Genomic DNA, 16,185 nt, shown 5'->3' with positions numbered 1-16,185 from the left:
ACCTTTGTGTCACTTTGTACCTCCCTTGCTCAACTTGAATCTGATGAATGGGAAAGACTATGGCATAGCTGAATGGAGAAGAAATCTGGCCAATCTGCCCTTGAAGGCCTGAGATAACCAGCACTCCTCCACACTTAGCATTTCTCTACATCTACCACTTTACAGGACCAAAAGTGACAGGTTATCTGGACAAGTCATAAATGTGTCAGAATGTCAAGTTGAATCTAACTGCATTTTTCTTATGGTTTTCTTGGGACTATACAGAAATTATTTCTCAAGTGCACTAAGTTAAAACCAGAATACAATACTGAACGTTTCAGCGGGCAACTGGAATGTGACCTAGTTAAAGGACTAACTCAGGACTCATCTTTTCCCAACTTTTAGCTTTGGGGAAACTGAGAATGTGCCTTGGGCCATCAAAGAGTTCTAGGGTCACCTTTTGGAAAGAAATCTTAGGTAGAAAGAATCAATGGCGTGGCAAAATTTTATAGCGGGAAGGCAACATTGCCAATTGTGCTGTATCTGTATGTGGGGTGTATTTTGACAAATTAAAGAGCACTGCCTAGAGGACACGTGATCACTAACCGTGAGTGTCCCACAAGGGTGTGTCCCCAAGGGTTCTCCTACTTCTCTATTATTTCACTTAGTGATCTCATCAGCTTCCTGCTATTCCATTATCTCTATCCAGATGACTCTCAGATCTACTAATCTGGCCTTAACCCCTGCTCACTTCCAGTCTTACCTCTCCAGCTGCCTATTGGTCATGTTAAATAAATGTCACACATCTTAAACTAAACTTGTCTTTCCCCCAGAACCCTGCTCCTTTTCAAACTTGCCTATTACTGTGGAGGGCACTACCATCCTCCAGTCACCCAGACTCATGATCTTAGTGTTATCCTCGACTCCTTACTCTCTCTTACCCCACTCTATCCGATCTGTCACCATGGCTTGCTACTTTTACCTTTACATAACATCTCTTGCATACATCCCTTGCCACCTCTGATACTTTGATCACCCTGTTGCAGGTTCTCATCAGCTCATGCCTGGATTACTGCCATAGCCTGGGCTTGGTCTCCATGCCACAAGTCTCTGCCCACTCCAGTCCATCCTCCATTCAGCTGTCAAAGAAATCTTACTAAAGCACCATGTAACCCTCCTCCCCCTTTCTCAGTAAACTCCAGTGGTTCCCTGTTATCTCCAGGATCAAATATACAGAATCCTAGCTGGCATTCAAAGCCTTCAGAACCTCCCCCCATTCGCCTTTCCAGTCCTCTTACTCCTTATGTGCTTTCCCACCTCCCTCATGTTTCCTGTTTATCCTAGATATGCCTTATTTGTGCATAGTTATTCACGTGTTAATTCTTCTAGAGCAGGGACTGTCTCTTAACCATTCTTTACATCCCCAGTGCTTAGTGCAGTGTCTGGCATGTTGCAGGAGCTTAATAAATGTTTACTGATTGGTTGATGTGAGCATGTCTGAATTCCTTATTTTTAAAAAAATACTCAAAACGTAAGTAACCAAAATGATACCAGGGATGAGGAAGAGACAAGATAGAGGGCTAAGTGTGAGGCTCCATGATACTGGTGCGTTTTCAGAAGCAGGGAGAATCAAATGGCCCTAAGCCCCTCATGGAGCAGTATGAAAATGTATGGGAAGACTGAGTCTGAGCCACAGCAGGAGATGGAGGAAGTGGCAAAAACAGCGCTCAAAAACATCACAAGCAACACTGTTAGGAATGAGAACAATGTAAAGAAAACCACAATGCTCATTACTTACCTTGATCAAGGCTTTTAACTAAAGTTTGCTTTTCTGGGCTAAGGAGCAAAAATAGAGTTAGAGCTGCTTTACCTGATAAGGAGGAGCCTGTCCTTTTCTGATGGATGATCATCTAGCCACTGGGAGTATCGGGCATGGGACCACTCTGCTCTCTGAAGCATTGAAACATTAATGGACACCAATCAGGGAAAAAGAAATGCAAACACAACGATGAATGTCAACTGATACAAAATTTACTTGGAATTCTTAAGGCGTAATTTATTGTCAAGCATTTTCCTGACAGCAGAAATGATGATGAATATGTCAAGAAGGCTCAACTAAAGTCATAGTTAATATAATTTTAGGTATCGTCAGACTACCTCTTTGACCACTAAAATGTTTCCTGGAATTCCAGTCCAATCTAACCAAGTCAATATTTTTTAATCACTCTACTCTGGGAAGCATCTTGGTCCAATAGCTAGAGCTGGCATTGAGACAGAAAGACACGGGTCTGAGCAAATCCTCCCTCTTAAGGCACATTAGCTGAATGACACTAGGCAAGTCATTTAACTTCTCAGCACAACGGGCAATTCTCTTAGATTCTTAGTTGCAGAACAGCTGACAACCTAAAATTGTACAGAGAGATTCTTCCTTGGGAGTTTCTTAAACTAATGGAATGCAGATCCAGTCCAAAATGGTACAAGACAAAATGGTGGGTGTTGAGGATGGATAAAATTAAAAGAAATACATCCTTGCCCTCAAGGAGCTTACATTCTACTGGGGACAAAGAACATGTAAATAGATACAAGTATGTACATGATGAATTGAAGAGGAGGGAGAGAGTAATAGTAAACTTGGGAATCTGGAAATGTGCTCCATAGGAAGTAGCACTGAGATGAGTCTTGAAGGATGCTTGGGAGTCTACCACGGAAAGATGGGTAGGGAGTACATTTCAGGCGTGAGGGACAGCTTTTGCAAGAGCACGGAGGCAGATATGAAGAGGACAATTTGGTTGGAACTCGGTATGTGAAGTGTAAGAACTCTAGTAATCATTAGTTAATGCGTCAGCAAAGAGGTGGTTTTACTGGTCTATCATTTAAAAGGCCTACTGACATTTTTTAAAGAGAGACTTGTATTAAGTAGTGTCTTTCTACTATAATCTCTACTTCTCCAAGGCTAGAAAATAACAGACCTTGGCTCATGATATGGACAAGATCAATCAGCTATATTGTTTTATATCGGACCTCATGCCTTGAAAAGATCCAAACTTAATCACGACAGTAAGACAGCCTTAATTCATTACCTGGAAAGGAGATTTCAACTCAGATGGAGCTCTTGTAAATAAGAAATGAATAATAATGCTGAATGGGATAATGTCCCCCAGTGCTGGGCTGTTGGCTACATGTTCACTTGTCTGAAAGAGCAGTGGTCTGAAAGAAAGAAAAACAAACGTTACTTTGCCCTCCAAAAAGATGTTATTTAGAAAGTATAAAGCATTCTCTTTCAACAATAACATTCCTGATGGGCTTCTCCAATAAAAAACAAATGTAAGTTAATGAAAGACGCAGAGGCCTTGCATTTCAGCAGGTAACGTTATTTAGTTGTTCCCTCATCCCTTTCCTTGATGCCTTCCCTGCGTGCCTCATGGTTTCAGTTTAGCTCCATGAAATGGGATGCTCTAGCCACTACTAGAATTCACTGCGCCATACTTCTATGCCCCACAGCTGAGTCACTGTTAAAAACAGGATCTCTTTATTCACTTTCTTGGCTTCCTGGATCTCTGAGTCACAGTGGCTATTCTTTTGGCAAGGCCAAGCTTGCTACCCAGGCCACTGCCTCTATTGTCAACAGAGTCATGGAAAGTAATGTGGGATTTTGATTCTCGTGCGTCACCAATATAATTACCCATTAATGTCTAATTGCAGAATCTTTATTTCTGGTACTTGATTTAAGAGGCAGAAAGAACACAGCTTGATTCCAGATCTTTCCCTTCTTCTTGACCCCCACAACACACATATTCCAGGTAGAATTTAAAGTGTTAGAAGTTAAAAGATAAATCTCGATTTGACTTGTAAACAAAAGGGAACTGATCAAGAATACTAATAAGATGCTAAAAGCATCAAGGCCAGATATCACAAAATCATTCTTGGAAAATTTCAGTCTGGAAATGGCAGCATCTTCAAGGTTGCAAATTTTGCAGTCTGACTGTGGTATGAATGGCTCACAGTAGGGGGAAAATGTGCTTGTAATAGGGAATATTTGAGATTTAAAATAGATTATGCTTGAATTCTTTCAACTTGGCCACAACATATGGTGAAGAGAGGAAAAAGTATGTTGTGAGATGCCTAACATCATGCACAAACAAGAGATTATGAAGTGGGTTCTTTTCAACAACTTGGATTTTCTTAAAACTTTTTCCCCTTCTAATTGATATGCACAGAGAAGGCTCAGAGGTATCAGCATAATATCAAAAGAAAGCAAAGTGAAACCTCTGAGACAATATACAAAATATCATTATGACTAATGGATAATGTCTCCCTATTAGCAGGATGTTTTCAATAACAGAAAGTGAATCACAGAAAATATTAACTTCTAAAGATATAAGGCACTTAAAAAAAAGCAGCAGCAATGATAGTCTCTAGAAGGTGGGCATCAGAATCTGGACTCTTCTGAATTTGGGGTTCAGATTACACAGAGGCTGGTAGGGAACAGCTTCTCCTGCACACCCAAGAGGAACAGGAGGGTCAGCCGATCACCATCCGTTTAGAGTTTTCTTATGCCCCATTCTTCTTTCCTGCCCTGGTCCGGACAAGGATCCTTGGGCTGATCCAGTACAAGAATGACTCCTCTCGAAGGGTAGAAGGGAGGAACTTTGGCTCTTGTCCTTAGCCAGTCATTTCTACCTGATGATTCTGTACCATTTGGTTCTATTTCGATTACCACTTGAAGACTGTTCCAACTATATAAAAACTGGAAAACTGACTCAAATGGAGTCAACACACGGTCCTTGGTTCCTGGGTAACAATGAAGGCTAGTACTAAGGTAAAGAAAGGGAAAAATATATTTGGGTGTTCCATAAAGGCAAAAAACATATGCATGGAAATACCAAAACAGTTTTCTTCTGCTTTCCATTGACACAAGCCAAGAATATTAGAATTCGGAATACAGACAACAATTGTTTTAATGCTGGCCCCCCAAGCCCCTCCATCCTACCTTCCCTCCCCCTACTGCGTTAACTCCTGAACTCAACATTTATGTCTGTTGTTTTTATTGGCACCAGCCTTTCTCCTACCCTGGAACACATCCATAATGGCGCAGTACTGCCTTCTCCTCAAAGTCTTAATTGCTCTGTCGTCAGATCATCATGGGAACTGGAAAAGCTGAAGGCTCTTTCTAAGCCTAAAATAGATCAGAGTATTCACAAAATTTGGAGCTAGGATTAGGTCCTTGTCTGACTGGGCACAAGGAGGAACTGTATAGCAGCTACAGCAGTAATGAGGAACCTGCAGGCGTGGTTTGCTTCTCTCTTCTTACGAAGGAATCTAAGCCCTGCTTTGCCTGCTCATAACAAAAGCCAGACAAGAAATGATGGAATCCTGAGGATGAGGATGTCAAGGGTCACAGTCCTCTACTGACCACTGGAGATGGGTTAGAAGATCATGTTGTTGTCACTCTGGAGGGAAGGACAAAGATGGCGAGGACAGGAAGGACTCTTTTTTTCTGATGTTAGTCCTAGGAGCTCTTTATCATGCATATGTGGAGGAAAGGCACTAAGTCACAAAGGGCAAGAGAATTATCATAGAATCTGAGAGGTGGAAGGGACTTCAGAGGTCATGTAGTCCATCTGTTATCTTACCAAAAATCCCTTTTACAACATGCCCCATCAGTCAATAGATTAGTCCACAAACATTCTGTACCACACCTATGGCAGCCATGCCGACACAGCTGACTCACTATTAGTAAGAGGATCTGTTTATTTACTTTATTGGCTTCCTGGACAGCTGAGTCACAGTGACTATTCTTTTGGCAAGGCCAAACTCACTACACAGGCCACTCCCTGTAAGGTCAATAGAACCATGTAAAATAATGCTGGATTCTGATACCTCTCCCATCTCTCTCTCTCTCTCTCTCTCTCTTCCCCCCCCCCCCACACACACACGTGCATGCACAAACGTGCGCACACACACACACACTGATATGACTTTTATTAGTAGGAAGGACATTAAAGAAGAGGCATTAATATCTGCTTTGCCACTGGACCTTAAGGATTATGGGAATTTCCTGACTTGCAGTTGAAAGCTCACACACATACTGTCTCCCCATTAGAATGTGAGCTCCTTGAGAGTAGGGACTATTTTTTTCTGTTGGTATCCCCAGGACTTAGCACAATGCTTTGTACATGGTAAGTGCTTAATAAATGCTATTCATTAATTCATTCATTCACGTAGGCTAGTTTGGTTGGTGTTTAGAATACATGAAGGGGGTAATGTACAATGAGGCTGGAAAGATAGGCTGAAACAAAGTTACGAGGGATTTTAAAAGTTAAACAGAGTAGTTTAAATTGGAGAGTAAAGGTAATACGAAATCCTTGAATTTCATTTAGTAGAGGAGTGACATGGGCAGGTCTGTGCTTAAGGAAAAGCCCTTTGGCAGCTTTGTGGGATCCTGAATGGAGTGGGGGAAACCTTGAGATGGGAGACCAGTTAGAAGGCTGTTGCAATAATCTAGGGGAGAAGTAATGAGGCCTTGAGGTGAGACAGCAGGCGTGTGAGAAGAGAGTCAAAAAGTGACCATCTTGCCTCTACGTGAAGACTTCCAGTGAAAATGAAGTCACTACCTCCTTGGACAGCGTGCTAACTTGGACAGCCTAAATCTTTTGGCAATTCAGTGAACTTTATAAAGAACCTAACCGGTGCAAGCATGAAGTAGCGGAAAGGATGCTGGCCGTGGCGTTGGAGGACCTGGGCCTGAATCCTGGCTCTGCCAGTTACTAGTTGTGTAACCTCAAGTGTTGTGCTTTCTCGTGTATAAAATGAGGAAGCTGCACTAGATGAACCTGAAGGTTTCTTTCAATTCTCTCTCTGTCTGATGCTATGAACTTCCCCCCTATTGCTTCTTGTTCTGCCTTCATGGCCCAAAGGGAATGTAAGGTGGGTGTTGGGAGCCACACCACTGGCTGTGGGCAGAGCCCTGGGAACTGGTGACATGTACTTTTGAGATCTGTATCTGAATGACCTTATCATTTTTCGGAAAACTGTTGAAATATCATGAGGAAGGGCTAATTATAGTGTTAAAACAGCTGAAGCTGTCAAATGACAAGTGCCAATTCTACATAACACATGACTCACGTATATTCTTCAGCATGGAGTGAGTACTGACCCTGAGAAGGCAGAAGTGCTTATCATTTGGCCATGCCCAAAGAACTTTCCAGAGGTAAAACTTTTTCTAGAATTTGGCAGATACTATCAGGTATCTGTGAAGATCTAAGTATCTAAAAATATTTCATTCATGGGTTCAGAAAAATCAGAAGTAGAAAGGGAGAAGCTGAACCATCAAAAGATTGCTGAGATGAGAAGTATGGACAGGTGTTTAAGGACTTGATCAGTCAAGTGCCTCACATCCAACCATGCTGGTTCTTGCATATCTAAGCCAGCCCTTTGGTCACATATTGATGCTAGCCTAGAAAGCTTGGAGTAGTTTCATACCAGAAGCAGTTTATAACAGCAGGTGACAGTCATGACAAGCCTCGTGCATTTGCCAGTAGAGGACTCTGACAGTGACACTCATTATACCATCCATAGATTTGAGTTTTTGGCTGTGAAATGGAATCTCATTGAAAAGTTTTGAGTTTAGGCCTATGGAACTTAATTCCAAGGATGAACAGATAGCAACTGACTGATGTATTCTACTGGTAATGGAACTAGTCAACTATGAATTCCAGGTGGCTAGGAAAAACTAATTGCCCCACTTTGTGGGCCGTGTGTGTCTGAGGGAATGGTGATAGCCACAGAAGCGGAGGAAGGAGATATGTGACACATAGGGAACCAGATCACTGACACATGAAACTGGCTGAGAGTCAGGCATTTCCACCCAAGAGTCAGATAGTGTAGAGGGGAAATTCAGCATCCATATCTGGATTAACTTTAATCCTTTTTCCACTTGATAGCCCTTTGAATACTTGAATATAGTAAGCTTATAATGCCCCCACCTCCCACCCCTCTAATCAGGGCTGCTTTTAGCCTCAGTTTCTTCACCTGATCCTCAGGGCATGTGGTTATGCTAAAAATGAGGTATTGGTGGCTTTTTAAGAAAGCTCTGTGATGACTAGAGAAAGGATAAGATTCCAGCCTTATCGTTGGTTTGTATTATAGCCATAAGAGAAATATTATTTATTCTGTATAATGCAAATTTATGTAAGAAGTCTATTACCATAACAAGACTAATATTACAGTAAAATGTCTATATTATTATAAAATTCCTGATATTATAGATTCATTACCATAAAAATTAGGAGTACACAACCTCCTAGATAATAACATAAAACATGTAAATAATGCTTATGAATATCAATCCAAAAGGGGAAAACCACACTATTTAACATCATTTGCAAATGATTTTATGTAAAGCTTCTAATTTGAATCATATCAAAAAAATTGAAAGAGGGAATTCATTTCCTAATGGAATGTGGAAACACAGCCAATAAGCAGGGATAATAAAGAGCAGATCTGAAGTATTAAAACTCACCGGAATGACCTGAGTAAGCGGTAAGACTTCCCTAGGTCGGATACCCGTCTGCAGAGGGGAGCCACAGCTAGTTCCATCTGTAATAACAAAGGACATTCCTCAGCCTTTTACGGAAGACCACTCAAGTAGAGCCAAGGACAGAGTAGAGTAGGGATGGGGATCCTCTAACTTGTAGGCTGCACCTGACCCTCAAGTGATTTCATCTGACCTTTGTTGTGGAAGAAGCACTCAGTCACAGGACCCATCTTCAAATCCCAGCTCTGCCATCTGTCAGCTGTGTGACTTTGGACAAGTCATTTATCTTCTCTGAGCTTCACTTATCTTTTATGCAAAATGAAGGGCTTAAGATGACAGGGGTTTAAAATCTCTTCTAGTTCTAAAATTCTATGAATTCCAAATAACTGATCCAATTTGTGTCCTGGTTGTGAAGTTGCAATAGGGAATTCAAAGGATGCTAGGGGTAATATCCTATAAGGCCACAATATAATGATCTGAAATCCACAAAGTAGCCCCTCTTTGAAGAAATCCAGGCTGTCAATAGCCAGAAGAAAAGAAGCCCTAAATGATTAGAAAAATGCAAATTAGAACAACTGTGAGGCACCACCTCATATTCATCTGTCTGGCAAAGTTGACCAAAAAAAGAGGGGAAATGATAAATGCTGGAGGGGCTGTGAGAAAACAGGTACATTAATTGTTGGTGAAACTGTGAACTGGTCCTGCAATTCTGGAAAGCAATTTGGAACGATGTCCAGAAAGCTACAAAACTGTGCCTACTCTCTGACCCAGAAACCACCAATAGATCAATACCTTGAAGAAATTAAAGGAAGGACCCATATGTACAAAAACATTTATAGCAGCGTATTTTGTCCTGGCAAAGAACTGGAAACTGAGGTGGTGTCCTTTAATTGGGGGATGGCTAAACAAATTATGGTAAATAAATGTGAAGGGAATACTATTGTGCTTTAAGAAATTATCAATAATTCTGAAAGACTTAAGAACTCTTATCATTTTCCTACATTTTTGCTGTCTTATACCTTCAGCATGGATAACTGACAACTATCTATAGTGCCACATTTGGGAATGATTTTATTTTTAATTAAGCACCAGGACATGGTAAAGGGAGAAAGATGATTCTTGAAACTTTATGAAATCAATCTCTTCCTTAAAATGAAGTCACAGGTAAAGTCAAGAGAGGAACTCAATTTACAAATATCAGTGAGTCGTGGAACCAGTCAATTTTGTATATCTATGTGTGTGTGTGTGTGTGTGTGTGTGTGTATGTATGTGTAAAGGGTGAATACTCTGAAGGGAAAAACATGTGCCAGAGAAAAACGTATGCAGAAGAATAAAAAAAAATTAAACAAGAAAAATCTAAGGAAACAGAGTAAGTAAGGTCTTTCGCTAATTGTAACAAAATAGTTGTGAGCTAATTTTGAATCTGAGACAGACTAGCCAATGGGCAAATCTCAGAGGCATGGTTAGCTTATTCATTGTGCGAATTTGGGGGTGAAGGAGGGAGGGAGGTTAGGTGAGGTGACTGCTTGTTATAATTTGGTTTGTACATTTTATGTCCCATCGGTCATCTTAGTGAATGTTTGGGTCTAATCAGTTTCACTTCTGTAATCTCAAAATAAGATGAATTATCCATCTCTCTCTCTCTCTCTCTCTCTCTCTCTCTCTCTCTCTCTCTCTGTATACATGTGTGTATACATACACACACACACACACACACACACACGTAAGTATGTGTATAAATATGGAAATTATACAACACGCTTACCAAATATTTTATTGATAATTATTTTTCAATTACTCTGAAGGATTTTGGTGTCTTCAAAGATTAAACCAAAGATCATTTTCCTCAGCCCTTCAGCAAGACTGAACAAAACATTAGCAAATAAACAAATTACTATGAGAATATTTGACCCTAAAGGCCTGTGAAATATATGATGATGCATAAAATATCTACACCAAACGACATCAAAATGTTACATCTTTTTAAAAAATTTCATCCATAAAAAAAGCTTTAGGGTATAAAAAATCATTATCTTCTGGCAGAGTTCCATTAAAAAGAAAGGAACATATTTTCAAAGGATAGTAGCAATGCTTACAGAGGCTATTCTTTTGCAATTGGTTGAGGGTTCAAAAATGGAAAATGCAAAAGCTTCCCCTTATCCCCCTGAAAGGGCAAGTTGCAGGCACAGTTAACTAATGACAAAGATGATTCCAACCATCAGAGACCTCTTGCTGACCATGAGGATGCTGCCCAGGCAAACCCACCTGACACTGTTCTGAAGAGAAAAAGACGACTAGAATTAGAACAGAAACTGCGATTGTTTTGTTTCCTTGCCTAAATTTGTATAGACAGGCATGCAGTGAAATAGATGCAAGTACATATTGAAAGGGCACCAGAAAGACTATAAATAGAAATTGCTACCAATGCCAGGGAATAAACAATTGCTAAGCCAGCTGCCGCAGCTCATAGTTTTCCAGGGGGAGGAAAGAAACTGCAGGAGCCTCCAGAAGAAATTCTGGACAGACCGACCAAGAGGTTCTGAACTAGCAGGGCCCCTGCGGCCCAGCCATACTTAGAGCTACAGAACTGACAGGTGAATAGTGCTGACACCCAAAAAGAACCAACAGCACGAATGGATGGCTAATAATCATTGAAAGAAAACTGCCTCATGCCAACATCATAGGGCATTCACAAGGGAGGCAGTCATGGCTCGCTGAGCAGTACCACAGTACAGAATTATCAGAGCCTTGGCTAAATAACAAAAGCTTGCATTTGTTTAGTTTTGCACTCCTGTTCAAGGTACAGCTGCCTATATCTTATTTGCTCATCACAACAAGCCTGTGAGATAGGCAGGGCCTAGAAGATCCCCAAAGACCTCTTCCAACTCTAAATTCCATAATTTTCTAATTCAACTTTTATGGATAAAGAAACTAAGAGAGGCTCAGAGAGGCTAAACCATTAGATTAAGGTCACACAGCTAGTGACTAAAAGAATTCCCCACTTTATGATTCCTAGTCCAATGGTCTTTCTATTATATGTCCTTCTAACCTGCAGAATGGTGTTTTGGGTCAAAGTTTAGACTTCTTGAATAAATATTTTGAAGTGTAAAAGTATTTTCCTTTGAGTCATCTGAAAACACAATCAGACACCTACTATATTACTGAAGTTAGAATATGTGTCTTCCCTCCTGAGGCCTGGGTTAGGGTAGTTGTGGTAGAGGGAAGGGGATGGACCATGAAGGACAGCTCATGGATTGGTGGTATACCACGCCACTGGAATATGAAACTTGCGTATTCCAGGCATCTCTGTGACCTCTTTTGTACCTTTCAAGAATGACCTTTAATGATGAAGAGGTTGAGAGGCTTTTGTATTCTCCAGGTGATGCCTGCGGTGAATATGGGGGTGGTAGGGGAGCCATTTCAGAGTTCAGATCGTTCAACCCCACTTTCAGTCAGGATGATTGTGAAAGCTAAAGTTGAACAACACAGGCAGCTTACCATTGTGCTTCAACAGTGCCTAGTAAACTATGCTGAACAGAGTTGGTGCTAAATAAAAGTTTGTTGAATTAAAAAAAAAAAACCAGCCACAATACAATCCCCAAAGGCTCAGAGTGCCTGAGAAGTTGGCTAATATTTGCAAAGGTTCTTTTTCCTGAGCCCAAACATGACTTCCATCTGTCATTCTTGTGCCTGTGACCTACATGGGGCTCCACGAGTGAATACAAGTGGCAGGAGGTTTCTAAACGGGGTCACAGGGATAAACATGGGAATCTGATTAGCCATGCCACACAGCAAGCGCACGCCTATCCTGAGCCGTTACAGCCTCACAAATCTGGCAAAGGGCACATGAGCACAATGCCGGCTCCTACCACCTGAGCACACAAAACTTTCGGGCAGACGATAAACAGATGGCTAAGTCTAGCTGGGCACTGGTGATTGCTGTGTTTCATTTAATCGCACAGTTACAGGAAAAGAGCAGGAAACATTCTGGATAAATGGGAAACGGGTCCAGAAAGAAACAAAGACAAAACAACTCCTGCACATTCTAGTTTCTATACGTGCATTCATCCTCCTCCCCACGCGAGAGCTTAACATTTCAGTGAGTTACTATGAGTGTGGCTGGACTGTGGTGGACACGGTCGAAGGTGATCATCTCCATCTTCAAACCTCCTGAGGAAACAAAGCCCCGCCCCCCACTCCCTTCCCCACAAACCAAGATGACACCATTCCTCCCTCTCCTAGAGCACTTCAGCTCTTGCCAGCTTCTGCCTGGCTGCAGCCTGGACTGGACTTGAAGTCCTGCCTCCAGCAAAAGGAAGTCAAGGACCAGCTGGAGAAGAATGCCTATGAGCTGGTGGGGGAAGGGGTCCAGAGAAGAGAAAATAAGGAAGAAAAAGTAAACAAAAACAATGCGGCAAAGGAAGAATAGAGAACGCTTCTGGGCACAGCTTAATACATACCCGAACGATAGGTACCTGAACAAGTGGATCCTGGAGATATCAGTGTATTTTTATTTTAGTGGGCACTCTTTAGACACTAATCAAACATTGTACAAGCAAAATTCTCTAAACCTGAAATCTGGTTCTGGTACTACAGAGAGGAGGGTATAGGTGCCAAAATATTGTAAGTGGAATAAAATAATTACTTTTTTTAAAAAAAAAGGAAAGGAGAGACACTCGTGTCAGTCAAGTAGCAGTATTTCATTTCAGTTTTCATGCCTGGGCTACCAAGTCCTACTTTCTAAGGCAAACCTATTTTCTGTGGCACAGTGGCTTCAGGCTTATCATTTTAGAGGTGCAACTGGTAAATTGCTGGACAAATTAATATGCAAGGAAAACAGGCATCTTGAAAATTAAGCTCTGGGCTGCTTCTCCTTTAGTAAATCATATCATGTAGAACGGAGAGCTGAATCTGAAAATCATTCCTGCACAAGCATTCAGTGCCTCATTTTCTTGATACAGGAATAATGAACTAAGACATGCACTCAGATGCACTTGGGAATAAATACTAAAATTAACATTTATGTTTCTTCCTAAGCAGGGAGGAACTGGCAAATCATTATGAATAATCCATGTGAATAATTATTTAGACTAGTAAAGCTAACAGCTTTTAAAGGCTTGAATATAAGTTTACTCATGGCGTAGATTTTAACAAAAATCCTCATTGACTCCAGTATTTTTTAAAGAATGGTCAGGTCTGGCGTGGTTATCTTTTGTTCCTCTGACTATTACCGTTTGGTTGAATCCACTGCAATTTTTAAAAGGCAGCTTCCTAATGAACTTATTATTATTCTGTCATTTTAATGTCTTCTCTCCTATGCATCACATAATTATTTCAAGGCTGGCCACCAAAAAGAAAAATATTATGCCCATTTTTTTCTACATTAGGAATGGGCAGAGAGAGATAAAATTATTAGGTACTGAATTTATGTGGTCTCCTGTTTGTTCATCTAGAATGAACTAAAAACGGAATGGTCATGATGAGCAGCTTTTGAGATTCAAAGACACATGAGAGCTCTTTGTACCTGCATGACAACAGGCAGTCAGCCCCTTGCCACTGGTTTAAAAAGTATTTTCTTGCCAGCTACATCGATCAATCAGTACTGGTATTGTGAGACGTTAAAGAAACAAAAACAAGCATTATGCTATGTAGAAGAAACAAAAGTGGTCTCAACACGGTATATGCAGCTTTAGTTTAATCCTAAAATATTAAAAATTATCATTTATAAAATACAAAATTAAAAACATATCTGGCACAAGAGTAGCTTCAGTTTTTTAAAAATTAGATTTCTGCAGCCAATTTTTATTGGGGTGAAAAGCTCTAAAAGTATAAGAATACAAAGCTCTTAGCTTTTAATGAAACATATTAAGATTAGGGAAGGAAACTAAGGCTTAAATGAACTGTGTCATCAAATTCCAATCAGTCTGGTTCCATTTACCTGGGCAAAATCCGCAGCAAGTCGCATTTTTCCACCTTCACCAAGAGGCCTTAGGAGACTGGCATTACGAACAAAAAGTTCAATTGCTCTCTGGGCAATGGCTTCTGTGTTGTCGAAGACAAACTCTGAACATTCAAAGTGTCTAAAGTAGTCATTCATCACTCTGGCAATAAAACCTTGTAGTTCCTTCATGTATAGAGAACAAGGAACATCTGGTTTTCCTGAGCTAGGTACTGATCTGCAAGAGAAAGAATAGCTATTTCAAGTACTGATGTTGACCAATCTGTAAGCATTTCTTCATGATCTTAATGATCAAATATATATGTTTGGAACTGTGGTAGGCACCGGAGGTACAACTATAAAAAATGATGAAGGAAGGAAAAAGCATTGATGAAGCACCTCCCACATGCACCACAGTGTGCTAAGTGCTGGGGACCCAAATGGAAAAGAGAGACAGTTGCTGCTCTCAAGGGGCTCACACTCTAACAAGTGGAGACAACAGAGAGAGGAAGTTACAACTGCAAAGCAGATGGTCATGTAGCTTATTTAATGTCGTTTCCATTCATAAAAACCACAGTGGTTTCTGATGTCAAAGCATTTGACAGTGCCAAGGACCGCAGGGGTGAGAATTCTCTTTTCTGGGTCTTTGGGAGCTGTGGCTGCTGAGGAAACAGGGCCCGAATCACTTGCAGAGGAAATGCCCAGGTCGTGTCTCCGTGATGGTGGCTCCCTTGTTCAAAGGCCTTAGGGGTGGGCTGAAAGCAGGGCCAGTAGCCTGATGGGGCAGTGGGGTTCCTCCCAGAACCCTTGGGCTCATCTGCCTGTTGGTGGTGATTGGCTTGTGGTTGCTTAGGGAGAGAATGGTACCCTTGTCCACAAAGGCTGCTACTCTCAAGGAACTTAGTGGAGGAGAATTTGGTTCATATGTAAGTATGTGTAGAACAAATATATATGGAATAAATATAAGGTAATTTGCGAGAGTGAGGGGGACCTGCAATACTTCATGTAGAAGGTAGTGCTTGAGTCGGTACATGAAGGAAGTGGGTGAATCCATGAGATAGAGGTGAGGGGGCGCTACACTCCAGGACAGGCACAGCCAGTACAAAGGGGCACAAATGAGGAAAGGAGCAGCATATGTGAGGAAAGGGAGTGATGTATAACCAGGCTAGAAAGACAGGAGGGGACCAGGTTGTGAAGGGCTTCAAAGGACAAACAGGAATTTCTGTTCTGCCCAAACAGCCATAGGGAGGTGGAGAGTTACAGAATAGGGCAGTGTGGTGATAATGTGATTAAAGATCTTTCCTCACCCATTCAATAGGCCTCAGGTGGGGCCAGTTAAGAGAAGCCTGATTACAGGCAGGTCTATACATTTGTGATGCCAATCAGTGATTAAAGATAGCACCCTTTTGTTAAGTAGATGCTAAGCCTCAGGCCCACACCCTTTTGCTGACTGGAATACTCTTTTTCTATTCTTCTTTATATATTGAAATGGAAGAAAGGAAATAAGGAAGGAAGGAAGGAAACAAAAATTTATTAAGTGCTTGCTATGTACCAAGAACTGTACTAAGCACTATGCAAATATTATCTCATGTTTGTTAAATTCATGATAGAAAATTTAAAGTAAACAAATAAATCTGATGCCTCAAAATAATATATACATATTCATACATATATGTGCATATCTATAACTATCCATCTACCTATCTACAAATATTCACTTCATAAAGGATTC

The 16,185-nt window shown here is 41.0% G+C and overlaps 1 protein-coding gene across 1 annotated transcript in view; it reads right to left on the bottom strand.

Moving 5' to 3' along the window:
- The window catches only part of COG5 (component of oligomeric golgi complex 5), a 368,496-nt gene that overhangs the window by 6,495 nt on the left and 345,816 nt on the right, over nt 1-16,185 (bottom strand). The window contains exons 18-21 of the mRNA XM_036761810.1: nt 14,454-14,691; nt 8,501-8,577; nt 3,060-3,186; nt 1,850-1,929 (exon numbers count right to left, since the gene is read on the bottom strand). Of these exons, the coding sequence (XP_036617705.1) occupies nt 1,850-1,929; nt 3,060-3,186; nt 8,501-8,577; nt 14,454-14,691 (522 nt within the window). The remainder of the gene's footprint in view (nt 1-1,849; nt 1,930-3,059; nt 3,187-8,500; nt 8,578-14,453; nt 14,692-16,185) is intronic.

The sequence above is a fragment of the Trichosurus vulpecula genome, chromosome 5, assembly GCF_011100635.1.
Source record: "Trichosurus vulpecula isolate mTriVul1 chromosome 5, mTriVul1.pri, whole genome shotgun sequence".
NCBI classification, from domain to species: domain Eukaryota; kingdom Metazoa; phylum Chordata; class Mammalia; order Diprotodontia; family Phalangeridae; genus Trichosurus; species Trichosurus vulpecula.
This window is presented reverse-complemented; position numbering and strand designations above follow the sequence as displayed.